The 15,675-nt window shown below is 39.6% G+C and overlaps 1 protein-coding gene across 2 annotated transcripts in view; it reads right to left on the bottom strand.

Moving 5' to 3' along the window:
• dscama (Down syndrome cell adhesion molecule a) overlaps positions 1-15,675 on the bottom strand; it is a 187,905-nt gene that overhangs the window by 44,646 nt on the left and 127,584 nt on the right. For both annotated transcript variants that reach the window (XM_086057565.1, XM_086057564.1), the window contains exons 8-11: positions 14,007-14,282; positions 10,693-10,971; positions 9,927-10,046; positions 6,735-6,914 (exon numbers count right to left, since the gene is read on the bottom strand). In XM_086057565.1, the coding sequence (XP_085913691.1) occupies positions 6,735-6,914; positions 9,927-10,046; positions 10,693-10,971; positions 14,007-14,282 (855 nt within the window). The remainder of the gene's footprint in view (positions 1-6,734; positions 6,915-9,926; positions 10,047-10,692; positions 10,972-14,006; positions 14,283-15,675) is intronic.

Consider the following 15,675-nt stretch of genomic DNA (forward strand, 5'->3'; position numbering starts at 1 on the left):
ATCCAGTAATGGATTATTATGTACATAAGATGCTGTTTGATACTTGGGAGTACTCTACTGCATGTTAGTGCAGTTTTAAAGTCTATACAAGATGATGCATGGCATATTACAATGAGACATTAGCCTAGGAACAACCATTCATAACAATGAAAGTGCCAAGCTAGGGTACTACAGTAGATGCAATTCATTTACCACGAGTAGAAAAGTGGAATCCATCTAAACCACTGCATCATGCTGCTGGCCCATTATTCTTTTGTAATTGCTTCTGTGTATCAGTATACCTTTACATTATGGCTTTGTATTCATATGCACAGTCCTTTGTGTCTGTAAGCTTTGTTTGCTCACTTGTGTTACACGACCTTCACCAGATTTATCTCAGTGAGTATCATTAAAAATATACAACACATTCTTTAGTTTGTTTACTCAAGAGCTACATTTGGACAACCAATGATACAAAGCGAAGATCATACTATCCGTCACGTGAGTACTTTAGCATGCGTCAGCTTGTGTGCCTCCTAATTGGCCTCCTAAGCCTCTTAAATAGCCACTCAAATGGTGTCCTGGATAAACAACATATAAACCGTGTGTGCCGGCTATAACAGCGCCAATATTGCAGACTGTTAAGCAAGCCCTACTGGCTCAACATTGCGTCAATTAAGAAACAGAAAGCTTTTTGGGGTTAATAAGCCTTCTGCACAGTAACACACAAAAGGTGAGGGGAGATTGAGATTACTATAGAGAGCAATGGACACCGGTAAGGGCAACACGCGCATCACAACAACTTGCATCTTTGAGAGCAGCACAGATTGCACCAGAGGGATTGCTGACACACTTGCAGACCAAACACAGTAGAAAAGTGGACAGACTGAACATAGGACTGAGTTATGTTGTTTGAGCACTGCCACATTTTTGCTTTAATGCAACACAGTAAACCCAGGGGTGAAATGGTGCCCGAACGGTATGGTACTGCGTACCGGTTAAAGATTTGGGACCAGAAGGATCCAGTATGGTGCTTCAGTCCAGAAAATATGACGGTAACTATCAAAATCCCATGTTAAATAACCTGCCAGGCTGCCACACACGCATCTCCAAAAAGAAACCATTCTACTAACATCAGATTTACATACACGAGTGACAACAAGCCACCAAAAGCAGGGGAAGTGTTTCAGGCGGCGCGACTGTATTGTAGTCAATGTACAGTGTTCCCTCGTTTTCCGCTGGGGTTAGGTTCCAAAAAATACCCGCAATAAATGAAATCTGCGAAGTAGTTAGCTTGATGTTTTACATTTATTATAAATGTTTTGAGCCAGTAAAACCACTCACCACACAGTTTATACACTTTTCTCATCGAGGCATTTACATTTTCTCACATTTCTCTCTTGTTTAAACATTTCCAATGTTCAAACTGTCATAATTTTTTAACATGTAGTGAATTTTGTTGCACTAGTTGATGCTTCTAATATAATAGGCGCCATTTACATCATACTGGTTTAACAAAAATGCTTACTAGTTGACATGTGCACACAACTAGTGAACTTGAAAAGTGTTGTAACTGGCAAACATGTCAAATAGTGAAATGTAATTATTTTCACTGGTTAACTAGTTGTGTGCACATGCCAGCTAGTGAGCAATTGTATGAAACTTGCACAGTCAAAGTCTGTACAAGTTCAGTCTTGAGGCTGACCCGTGAGACAAAATACCTTCTACCAGTAAACTAGTGATAAGAAAATCTCTGTCACTAGTTACTCACTCTGTACCCAGATAGTGTACTTGTAGGAAAACACGTGTTTCACGAGTTAACAAGTTGCATCATAATGAGCCCAAGTTGTGTAACTAATGGATATCTCTGCATTTACTAGTTAACTAGTGAACATTTTGAGCCTCACTAGTTCGCTTGTAAGGTCCAAATAGATGCAAGTATTTGTGTAGTCTGGGTTTCTGCATTCACTAGTTAACATGTAACCGTAATAGGCATCCACTTGTTAACGAGCTCCAATTCCTCAGGACAAATTGTAAACTAGTGTAAAACATGCAATTAAAGGGGGTGGGATAATGACAAAATCGGAATCTTGATTGGTGTATTTTAACTGCAGAGCCAATAGGAATCCTGGATGCACGTCTGCCCCACCTCCTCAGTATTTTTTTGGGTGTAACTGGTTGACTAGTGAGCATGTTGGCATCCACTAGTTCTACTAGTGAACGTTTTGTGCCTCACTAATGTCTCACTAGTGTAACTAGTGGATATTTGGGGCATCACTAGTTAACTAGTAAAAATTTGTGTGTCACTAGTTCAACATGTAGACTTCAAGAACCGATCACTAGTTACTTGTCAGTGTTTTGTCTTTCACCCGTTAACTAGTGGGTGTTTCAGCTCTCACAACCTAACTAGTGCAAGGAAATCATAGGACACATGTCACTAGTGAGAAGAATTCCCGTTTGACTAATTAACACGTTGCTGAAAATTTGTGACTAGTCAGAGTTTCTGTGCAACTAGTATAACAAAGTGCATAGCCAGTGTGAATATTGTCCAACTAGTGCTGACAAAGACTGAACTAGTGAGAAACACTGTCTGATATCAAGGATATAGAAAAAGGGCTTGCCATAGAAGCGCAAGTACTGGGACGCGGCCCACACATCGCAAACCAGAACCGGAAACAAAGCTGATGTGTGAAAACACGGAGGTTGGAAGTTTCGCCTCCTCCGTGGCGTATACCCCATGGCCATAGTAAAATAATAATTTGTACATTTAAATAAATTTCACTGTAAACAATGTTGGCATGACTAATTAATGAAGATGTTTCAGAGTGTATGCATATTCCTATGATGGGTCATGACAAGAAAGGACATGAGGAGTGTTAGCTTGTTGTTTGTTTGAGGCTGGCAGACATAGAGAGGAGCTCAGCAGGGAGTACTCTGCTGTGACTTAAAAAGAGCCACAAGGGCACAAGCTTCAGCTCGTTGTGGTTGGTCGAAATGAGTGACAAGCCTCAACAGACTGGTTGTGAATCACACATTCACACACATAAATCAACAGCCTTGTCACTAGCTCAATCTATCAGACATGTTCTACTGTACACATTGAATACTGTGCATTTAGCTGTCTTACAGTATACTGTAATCAAATTTCACCAAAAGGATTGTATTCTTATCAACCTAAAGAACTGTATTTCTAAAAATACGGCATAGCAAGTAGTATGTATGGATATCTGAGATTTATTATGGTCTTCTAAGTTTTGTAGCTGTAATTATGTGCAATGACAATTACCTTGTTACTGATTACTTGGTTTTAAAACTACAAATTACTTTATTAGTTACATTCAACAGATGCCGCCAGCCCCGCTTAACATAAAATTGACAACCAGTAATTTTTATTTGAAAAATAAAAGTCTTAATCGAATGGCTTGTTATTTTTCTATATAGAAATAAGTCTTTCTGGACCTCACTGATTATTTTTTATTTTTTTTAAGGCAGTCTGTTTTACGACGGCGTTATTAGGGCCATGTGTATTCGTTGGTGGTTAATGCAACACTGTTTATAAAATGAAAAGGCAGGATGAAGACGGATTCATTCTTAATTTAAACTTTACTCATATACTGCAGTTAGAGCGACAACACTTCCTGATCCCTTCCCTATCAGCTGACTAACACTAACTGATCAGAAGCTAGCATACTTAAGGTAAATGCAAGTGAATCACGAAGAGCAGCAGATTCGACACATCAACTTAGCTACTTGTACAAATACATACCAAAATGTATGAATGTGTAAATAATAATTCTGAAAACATAAATGTACAAGTAAATATTTATTTTAACAAACTAACTTAAATGCTTGATCCTCAGGATGTAGACCATCACAAAGCAAGGCGTCTTTGCCGCTGGCAGTACCCAACGCTTCAAAGTGTCAATGCTTAACATGATATGGTTAAAGCCATTACTATCTCCTTATGTGAAAAGTAATGGCACAAACATCCGAGTAGTATCTACGTGTATTTCTCATAAGTTTCAGAGTTTTTTTCTCGCAAATCTGCCACTTAATAAACTTGCAAATTTGCCAGTCTATAAAGTCACAAATTTGCAAGTTTAGAAAGTGGCAAATTTGCTAGAAAAAACTTGAAAATGTGCGAGTTTATAAAGTGGCAAATTTGTGAGTTTATAAAGTGGCAGATCTGTGAGTTTTTTCCTCTGAATATTACCCCCGCCCTAGTAGTCCTCTAGTTACGAACATCCGAGTTACGAACATTCGCAGATACGAACAAAGGCTGACTGATGTCCATAAAAGCTGTATTTTGCGTGCAAGTTAATATTTAATATTTAAGTGCGTGCCCCATCATACATTATGGTACAGTATTGTGTCTCTGCCACAACCCCACAGAGCAGCACCACACCATTTGCGCATTTCAACTCTCTTTGTCCGGCATGTACTCTTCATGCACTCGATATTGGCGCCACACTGAGTACATTTTAGAGGCTCTCCTGGAGGATATTCATGAAAAGCATATAGGCGTAGTAGCAAAACATACAATATCTCTTCAGTTTTACAACAAATTTCAAAGTAGGAGCTCCTTCCATTGTATCCCATTAGTTCTTAATGAAAATATGTTAGCCGGCCTACCCATAATGTACAGCGCCGCCGAGATGTGCACTTCGCTTATTATCAGGCAGGAAGCCGAAGGTTTCGTTTTTATTATACTTCATGCACAAGTGTGAACATTAATTCTTATTTTTGTCTAAATGTTGTTATAAATAATTTGATGCACTTTCATTTATAACGGCACTACAGTGTATGTAGCGACATATTTTTGTGTTTACAGGTTTCATGAAGACAATTAAATGTGCTGCAACTGAACTCCAGGGCCTTCAGTGGGGAATAATCGCTGAAAAAACCTGCAGAAAGGAATTACACATCTCCACCATCTTTTCTCAGATAATGTTTATATCATATACAAACTTGCTCCAAAAATACAAAATATATATATATTTTTTTAACATTATCTGCAAATTAAAAATATGGTAAAGAAACAAACTCCAACAATTCGGGGTACGCTCCAACCGCCTGTTTTAGCTAAAGATATTACAGAGCTTTCTCCGACAACAACAAAAAACCTCTCAAAAATACATGTTACTTTCGTACACAGAAAAAAATTATTTACCCATCTCAAAGTGGGAGACAGACCTGTCTATAGCTCCGGAATCTGACTTTTGGATTCAAGTTTGTGAAAACGCATTTAAAATGACAAAACAACTTATCCAATATAAAATGATTCATAAAACACATTATTACTCAATACAGGATGAAGAAAATGGGACTCTCCGACTCCAACATTTGTCTCAAGTGTTCACAAAACACTGCCGACACTTATTTTAATGCTTTATGGTTATGCACTCATTCTTGTTAACTGGAAAAATTAACAAACTCTGAATATCGACCAACGGTTTAACCTCCTCATAAATCACATTTTAATGTAAAAACTGCTTATATAATAATTTATACAAACATGGTCTACGTACGTAGAATCACTTCCAATGGGCACTAAGGGTTAATATTCTGAATTACTGCATGCTTGTTGGTTAACTTTCTAGGTGCTGTTCCTCCTGGCCGGGCGTGGGCGGCTCTGCCCCTCTCTTGGCAGCTGGGTGGCGGCTGTGTCTCGGCCGTTTCCTGTTTCTCTTGGGGGGTGCTGCGTTGGGGTGCTCTCCCTGGTGTTCGTCGCTCCGCGCCCGGCGACAGGGTTCTGGGCGTGTGGACCTCCGGAGTGCACCGTGGTTTCCTCTCCCCTCTTGCCGCCTCTCCCTCTTCGCCGGGTGGCTGGATGAGGGGGCGGGGGGGGGGGGGGGGGGGGTTCTGGGGTTTGGAGGGCTGCGTTGTGGTGGGTGGCGGGTGAGAGTGGGTGAAGCGGGGGCTGTGGGCCGGTGAGGTGCCTGGTGGGCCTGCCGTGCCCCGTTCTGCTGCGTTGGGCTTGGGCCGCGGGCCGGGTTGGGATGAGGGGTGCTCCGGGCTCCTGGGTTTGCGGGGGCCGGGGGTCGCGCCCTGGCACTGTGGCAGCCTGGGAAGCCCTTGGGAGTTGTGCTTGCCCTGTCCTGGCCGGGGTCAACGGCTCCCTTCTTTAGTGGAGGTTTTCATGCATGCCAGATCCACCACACCAGCATTTACCTTGAGAAACCGTAGTGTTTCTTTGCTGTTTTCCATCTCAAATGGCATTAATAGTCGCTTCTTTAATTAATTCCAAAAAGATTTCTGTTTCATCGTCCCCCCAAACATACCTTACTTTTTCATCCGACATTGCTTTGTGACTACAAACGTACGTGTGATGTAACATCCGGTCAAAACGTGCAACGTGGTTCCGGTCTTGCCAGCGTTTATTCGCAAAATCTGTTTCCATAGCCAAAATCGTAATTTTATTTTTTTCGATTCGCTTCAATATCAGCGCAAAAGCGTAAAACTTTTTTTTTTTGCGAATTTTGGGCCCTTTTTGGAATTTCTAGCGTTTCCATTCAGTTTTATTTTTGCAATACAATTGGGTGGATGGAAACCCACCTATTGACACAAAAAGCATAGAGCAAGCACCATGACAACTTTGTGGACTGGTGAACAGTCACAAACAAAAATCAAACTTAACTCGCTTTAGCCTATGTGCTTGGGTTAGGTGAGAGTTATGTAATTTTCAAATCTTAAATTTTTTGTGGGAACAATGGGAACAGGTGTGGGAACAGATGTTGTTTATCCACAAGACTTACTTTTGACATTGAGGTACATGGACTTGCTGACATCAGCCCCAACATCATTGCTCACTCGACATAGGTAGAAACCACTGTCTTCTTCCAACACGTGTTTGATGAGCAATGAGCCATTAACCAGCACCTCAATGCGAAAGCCTGAGTTGAGAGCGATGGATTTGAATTGAGGGACTCCAGCACCTATGGGAAAGTAAGTACAATATAGTGCCTTTTTCATTTTACATATTAATTGGTGGTGTCGGACCGAAACATCCTATGTCATATGTGGTAAATTTCTTCTTATTTTCACAAATCTATCAACACATGTAAATGTTATTTTTATACATTCTTGACCAATCGAAAGTGTTCAAAATGGCTTGCTGTCATTGAGAATTCAACGCTAACGGTAGAACAAACATGCCATTTTTAGGGTCTCCTGAGAAGTGATGAGGATTCCGCTCAACGCCAGCGGTATATGATAAATAATCTGGTAGCTTCAAAACTGTCATGTCTGGGAAGATCTGGTTTTGGTTGAGGGTCCCGATTGGTCCTGAGTGGGTTACAGCCCTTCCGCGGGTTGACCATTCCGGGCCCTCAGTCACTTGTGCCTGGCCCCAGGTGTGGCTAGTTACCCAATTAGTGTGGGTGTATTTAGTTCCCGGGTGGTGATCAGTCGGCGTGGGATCATTGCCGCTTGTCACGGTCACCCCCGGAGTTCTGTCTGTCATTTTGATTTTGTATCTTTTCAGTTTGTTGTTTAGTTAGCATTAACCAGTACCCTGGTTAGTGTTTTCTGTAAAATAAAGCACGCCAGTCTCACCCGCACTCCTGCTGTGGTTCTCCTGCCTCCCTGCATTTTGGGTCCTCCACTTCACACGCCGACAGACACCATGCCGCCCCGTGACCACACCGTAACAAAAGCAGGGAAACGCTTGTGCTAATTTTTATACTATAATTATGTATACTTATTCATCAATCCTCCTGAGGTGTGGTATACCTTCAAATACAGTAAAATAGTGATAATATTGGGATAACTAAATTTTCCTCCCACCTCGCCAACCATGTTTGTTTTATTATGCTACCCTTGAAGATAGTCCATTGCATGAGAAGGGAGGGGGAGCATTCTAAATGATCTTTATAGGCCAAACATTGTTTTAATGTGCTTTCAAGCGCAGAAATTAAAACCAAAACACTGATGACAACTATATATCAAAGAAACTTTATTAATATTTTTTTATGAGACATTTGTGGGCCCTTAAATATCTTAAAGTAGCAGGCACTTGCCTGTGTTTACTCAATGGTAATTCTGCCCCTGCCCTGTGTACCGGTACATATTTTCTACTTCCACAGAAAGGTATTTTTTTGTTAATATGTGTTTCTAATCTCTTAGCCCTTATTTAGATTTGAGTGGGTGGTTTATACACTCAACCTCATGGCAGTTAATCTTATGTCTGTTTGTAGGGCAAAAAATATACATACCGTAACCAGAATAACTTGCTTAGGTATGTGTGGTACAGACCTTTTGCACCTACTTCACGTGATCACGTAACTTCATCAGTGTGGATGGCAGATGTGAATGAATGTTGAATTGAAATGGATGGAAAACGGAGTGACTTAGCAACTGTTATCATACTAATTAGAAGTTATTATTGCCCATCTAGCCATGACATCTACTAGTTCGACTGAAGTTTGCTTGTCGGTAGAAGTGTCATTTAGTCGGGGCTCATAGTGTTAGAATAAATGTACATAAGTTATCCCATATTTACTTTATTAGTAATTGCAAAGTATTTATTCAACATTGTGAATTTATTCAACATTGTGACCCTATGTTTGAACTATGTGGGTTGGGGTCGTCTGTGGAGAAAAGAAGCTGCAGTTGCAAAACAGGAACTGAAACTTAACAAGACAGCGGCTGGAACATTTTACGGTTGAACTGTGAACTTTGACTGGACTTTTCCGCGCTGAAGAAAAACGTCTATTATTGTCTGCGCAATGAGTCATATCCGTGAAGATTGGCAGGTGGCTGCTATGTACGACCCCAAACCCTTTAGAGCAGTAATAGGCTATGTAACCAGGGCCTACCTAATAAAAAGACGAGATTCGGCGGACTGTGCTCCAGAACGGGTAGGAGATTGTCCTAATCTGTTTTCCTCGCGAGCAAAAATAATTCAAATCTGTTGTCTTCCTTCCTGGTCTGTTGTTTATTAAATGTTCTAGGTTGACTAAACCTGACACATAGAGTGCGATATTTACAGAAGTTGGAGATTGCTAGTTTGGAAACAGACCTTACCTTCTATCACCTGCTGTGTTCACTGATTTAATAAAATCACACCCCGCACAACCTATACCATGTAGCCAACAGCGTATCCCCTTACACTGGAGCTGATTTAAAAGCTTCGTTTTTTGGGCGCTGGCTGGGTCTCCGGGATGAGATGCTACGCTGACAAGATACATAAACATAAACATGTTTAACATGTAACTGATGTATTATTTTTAACGTTCATTATGGAGTGGCTTAATGTTGCCAAAACTCAGGACAGTCTAAAGTGCTTAATGTTAAAAAAATAAAAATAAAAACTTAACGTGGCTTAATGTTAGAAAACTATGACCAATCGCGTGAATTTTCATTGGCAAATGTTGGTGGCAATTGTTTTGATATTTTCGGAGTGGATGTGAATTTTGGTGGCAATTGCTCATTTTCTAACATTAAGCTTTTTTTTAACTGAAGCGTTTTAGAATGTCCTTTTTTTTTTTACACATTCCGTCCTATATTGAACTAATATATGTGCCATTGGAGTGGACGGTAATTATTTGGTTCGTTAATGTGATTTAAAACACGCTGTTGTAATTCGACACCTATGTTACAATCTTTATTAGTGTATGTTTGGTAGTAAAATATATAAGCAGTGATCCTTTCACTTGCTATCCATCCATCTTTTATCTTCATCAGCAAGTATGTGATAAAAAGTTTGGTTTACACTCTTGTCTATTAGTACAAGCTGCCACACAGCAATATATGACCATTTTAGAAGGTAATCAATTAGATACAAGACTATATGCTTACGAGTTTCAACGGTTTCAATAGATGCACATGGTTATTTTGCCGTCCAGTGTGCCGGAGGGGGGCGTTCAAATGAAGGCTGTGATGTCACGTGCAAAAGGTCTATAGACAATATATCGCAGGAAGGTCATGCTTCTTTTTTTGTTTTTTACCTTTGGAGTATTCCCATTGGATGGTAGGGACAGGATAGCCTTCAGCCGAGCAGTTCAGAATCACAGCTTTACCGTAGATGCCATCTTGGTCTTTTGGTTGCACCACAAATTTCGGAGGAACTGCAAATAAAACATCCATGAGATTGGATTAGGCTACATCTTCTTCAAATTAACACATTGAACTCTTTCATTTATGAGGGATACTTCACTTTTTTAATTTTTTTTGTTTTTGAACGATTGTAGGTAGATGATCTGACCATAACTCATTCACTCCCAGCCATTGTCACTGAAGCAACCCCCTTCGCTCCCGGTTGTTTTACTAGATTTTGACACTTGGTTTTGCAAGGCCCACAGAATATTGTGTTCTATTGCTATTAAAACGTTGAACCTACCAAAAGATTAGAGTCTCTTCTTTTATCAGAAAAAAACTTATATTTGTATCTGTTTCCGTTTTGTAGCAATTAGCATTAAAATATAGCTAAGTTTCATCATTATTCACAAACCTGTTCAAAACACAGGCAAAAAAAGCTTGTTGCAACATGGCCCTGGCTGATCTCTTATACTCAGAGGCTGCATCAAAGCCTTCTATATGTTCTAGCATTAAAAATAAAAAAAACATAAAAAAAAAAACGTATGGACTTTTTAATAAATTTTTGAGACCATGGCAAAAATGGCAATATTTAAAATTGAACGTTTTTATAAATTTTTGGGCAAATGAGTTAAGTTGTGTAGACTTTCCACTTGAGCTAAAGTTTTGTATGCTTACCTCGGACGATGAGCTGACTTTGATGCTCCACAGCTGCAGCCTGGTTGCGTGCGATGCATGTATAGTTGCCATTGTGCATCAGAGTGAGATTGGAAATGCGGAGTGAGCTGGTGAAATCTATGTTGTCAATAGTTACTCCAAGGCTGGCCGGGATCGGCCGCCCGTCCTTCTGCCATGTGATGAAGACCGGCTGGTCACCCGACATGACCACACAGGGGATGAAGACTCGTTGCCCAATGGAAAACCGAGGGAACTCAAATGGGTGGATGGTAGGTGGGACTGTGCAAAAGAAATACAATTTTAGATGCTCTGCCTGAAGGTCAACACTTTTCACACAGTATCAAAACATTAAAATGCAACCTCTGAAGTATCTGATTTTCTGTTTTTCTACATGCATACAATACTTTTTTCTCTTAGCCCCCTGGGGACACTGTAGCCATCATGAGAACCAGATCAAAATGAAAGATTTCAAATAACATTTAAATAAGCAGCAATTCAACGCTTATTTAATTCACTACAAAATAGACATAATGGGCTCCTGGGGATTCCCTCTCTGCAGCGGTGGAATGCTAAGCAGCCTGGAAGCAAATTAGTTGGGGGAATGGCGGCGTAGCGTTGTCTACGTTGTGTGATTCCACTCTTGCAAGCTTGTTAGCACGTCAAGACCTGCCTGAGAGCGTGAGAGAGGGAAAAGAGGGGTTGCCAAGCCAGCATTTCAAATTATGCAGTGTCATTGTAGAAGGAAAGCTGTGTGAGGTTATCGTCATCTCGCTCTGCTAGGCATCACTGAATATTCAGATGAGCCTTGATAAACTGGGTGGGATGATGGATAGGGTGTGTTGTTATCAGTGAAAATATTTTTTACAGGTTGTCACACATGCCACGTATATCTGAGTTTGCTAACATGAAAGTATGACACTGCAGTATCTGAATGCAGACTGATAAAGCAGGCTCATTTTATTGTTGGTGGATCTTAAATCCCAGGGAATGATAAAGTGGGATTGGTAATTAACATGACGGATTAATGTTGCCGTTACTCTGTTTTACTAGCATCGTATGTAGGGATTAGGGCTGCACAATATTGGAAAAAACTGACATTGCGATTTTTGGGGGGTCTGCGATATATTGCGCTATTAAAAATATAATCATTTTCACCAGATGACTTGAATAGCTGTTTGGGAAGAATTTGTTTAACTCACCATGACACCATTGTATTCATAATTTCAAATAATTAGGTATTTGCATTGTAATGAATGGGGGGAATTTTTTTCAAATCAAATTTTTGTCATAGGAATGTGACAAATATATGTATATTTTTTACTGTACTGTACTCAAGTCTCCATGGCATGAGTAATCAATAGAAAAAAGTCATTTTGGGGGTGGGCTACTCCTTTAACGTTTTATTCTAATGCAAAAACTCTACATCTTACCACAAATATTTGTCTTATGTCTAATTAAATTATTATTATCATTAGCATTATAATTGATGCAAATTGTTTAAAAACAAGTTACTTTTTAGGTGATAAGTCTTATCTTAAATGTAATAAGATTTGTTTAGACCATAAATTAGACATTTTAACTATTATTATTATTATTATTATTATTATTATTATATAAATATTAATATTAACCATTGACTGTTATTAACTTACCAACTGCAAGATGCAATCTGTGCCCAAAGCACTGCAGCCTGGTCCACTCGTTTAAGGCAGCTGCCCTCACCATGTTTGCAGCATTGTTTGCCCGATGGCATTTCATACCGCTTGTCGAGCGTGTGGATCCTTTTTTTAAACCCCTCTTTTGTTACAGTGTTAAATGGCACCATATCTTTCACTAGGTAAAAATTTATTCCATCCGTGATTTGCCGGTGCTGTTTGGACTTCTTACCATAAGGTGTTATGCTGGCAAAGGTGTCTGTAATTGTTTTTTGAGTAGATGAAGTTTCACCTCGTGTCTCACTTCTTAGTTTGAACTGGTAATACAGGGGCTTGCGGTGGCAATTCAAATGGTCGGACAAGTTAGTTGTATTTCCTCTTGTTGCGGCAACAGCGGCGAGACACTGTTGGCAGAGGATTTTTTTTGTTCTGTATCTTCTTTTTTATAACAGAAATACTTCCATATTTCGGATGTTGACTTTCTTTTGGGGACTTAATCCACTGTCGCTTTTACCGCGTTTTGTCCTGCATGTCGCCTGTAGTGTTTTCGAGCAGTAGCTATGAGAGTGGAGGGGCCGCCGGAGACTGATTAGTAGGAGGGAGGGGGAGAGCGAGATGGCCTGTGCAGAGCACGGAGTAGCTTGCTTGCTGTTTTTATGAAGCAAAACAAACATTTGCTTGTTCTAAAAAAAGAAAAAAAAAAGATATTAACATCACACGTCCTGCGATACGCACATCGCAATCGCGATGTTCAAACAATATATCGTACAGGACGCACACATGTTAAAAAAGCCAGCGTGTTTTCAATTTGTGCAGTTCCAGCACCCTCTGGTGGTTAGTTTATTAGTACAGTTTAATTTTAATTAGGCATTTTGGCCACCTTTGTTTAAGACCAACGCTAATCGCCAGATGAAGGGGAACGTAACACTTTTGAGTTCCTCCACAAATGGACTCGAATCACAATGTGTGCGCGTGCATTAGCAAGTAAGTGCCTCAATATTCACTGTTAATTGCATAGAAGTTAATGTTACCTGTACTATTTGAACTATATGTATAATTATGACCTCAGTTAATTAGCATTGTATAGATGATAAATTTACATGCAATTGCTCATGTTAATTTTATTTGTATTTTTTGTTCTCCAGAAACCACATCCACACACATACACCCACACAAGCAAATTTAAATTAAACAGTCCAGAGAGAAACTTTGGTCTGATTATTTCTCACATGGAGAAAAATAAACACTGCAGTGGTTATGACTCCCTTAAATCAGTCAGACTAGCAACAATTTTCAACATCTACATACAAAAGCATGATTTTTCACTTGCTTCAGCCGATCACAGCATTGTGAACTACATAGACCGTGTTTAGGCTGTTGGGTCAGTCGGAGGACATGACAATAAAATTAATGGTCAAGCTTATTTTTTGTCACTGGCACCGTTGTTATGTACAAAACACAATACAGTACAGTATTGTGCTTTTTTTCAAGATCATGACTTTTTATACAGTATAGTATAGTGAGCTTTTTTTCATATAGCCATCCTCCCCACAATATTGTGATAATAACCGGATTGTGAAGTTCATAATATTGTATTGTGACGTTTCAATATTGATACATGACTAATCATATGTTGAGTGTGTCAGATGGAATCCATACCTTTCACAGTGACATAGACACTCTGGTGTGTAGAGAGCTGAGGCTGCACAAGCACATTGCACGTGTATTCGCCTTCGTCTACGTCCTTCTGCACGTCAAACAGCTTAAGGGTGCCGTTGTTCTCGAAGGCCCGCTGGCGGTGGTTGTACGGTAGCAAATTGGAGTCCTTGTACCATTTTATGGAGTAGTAAGGGTAGCCGATGACACGGCAGTGAATGTACATGTCCCGCCCAGCGATAGCAGTGAGGTTTTTCATTGGTCTGATGCTGGCAGGCCCTTGAAGGACACATTGGAGAAACAACCCTCTTAAATTGATTTTGAGGCAGGGGGGCTGTGCAGACGTTAGCTGTATAATGTGTTTTTAACCTACCACAAATTTTACATGCCTTGATTCATTCTGACTGTGGAAAATTAAGAGATACATTATGCACAACACAAAGAGAACAATTGTAGGTTTAAAATTTGTATTTTATTTTTTAATCATGCTAATAACACGTAATGGGTTCACAAACTGTTAGGGGCTGGACTCGCTCCTAAAATCTTGATTCGCTAATTGTACCGACAACGTCAGCAAACAAATTCTGGTTGGATTCGTAACCTAATATAACGTATTTTCAAGGGGGGAAAAAAGACGTATTTCCTGGAAAATTTATTTAGACTTAAATTGATAACACTTTAGGTACACAATATGGTGTACAAAGCGTTTTACAAAGCCTGACTTACTATTATTTTAAAACTTATTACTATGACCAGCAGACACAATGCTGCCACATTGTTCTAACTACGAAATAATTGTTCTTTGAAGTTTCAAATAGCTTACCTTAAGTAGAATATCACGCTGCATTGCGGCCAACGGAAGAATCTGGGTCGGTTATGCACACTTTGGTGTTGTAATGTAGCAAATACTATAGTCCTCGCAGCAAACATACTGAATGTTGGGGTGGGTTTTCCTGCATGCTACTTGGTACAGTAAGCTAGATTTGCAGACCATAGATATTCAAAGTATTAGCTATAAAGCAAGCCATGTGATTGGCTCCAATAAGTTGAATTGAATTGAATTATTTCGCGATTTTTACGCAGATCAGTTTATTCTAAACATCAGCGATACAGCTATCATAAAATCCACGTGCCATTTTATAACTGGAGCTTTAAAATAGAGACAATAGAGATCCCGATGTTGACGTCACGCATACCAAAATGGGCGTTAGCGCAGCCATTTTGGCAATACAGAAAACGCTTCCGCCACTTTGAGTAAACGGCAAACGCCACACTTTAACAATAATAAACAGCTGTTGTGGACCAGCTCCCACAAAAGAAGAAGCAAAAAAAGGATAGAGCATTCTCCAGGCTACCAAAAGAGAAGCCAATGCGTAGGCAATGGATCATAGCAGCGATAAATACTAGGGATGTAACGATTCACTCAAGCCCTTTTCGATTAGATTTTCAGTTCCCGATTTCTGATTCGATTCGATTTTTTTGTGCTTTTATTTTTTATGATTAATTTAATAACCAAAATCAGTTTTTATTTTAACATCTTCATTTTGTCCTTGTGTACAAACATTAACATTTTGTAACTTTATGTTTCCTTTGTAAATAACTTGAAAATGAACTAATAATTTTGACTGTTTAACTACATTTTTGTCTTGTTATCAGTGCTTGGTGGTTAATT

Source organism: Leptonotus elevatus, chromosome 16 (assembly GCF_054856555.1).
Source record: "Leptonotus elevatus isolate MCC_2025b chromosome 16, RoL_Lele_1.0, whole genome shotgun sequence".
Lineage (NCBI taxonomy): Eukaryota > Metazoa > Chordata > Actinopteri > Syngnathiformes > Syngnathidae > Leptonotus > Leptonotus elevatus.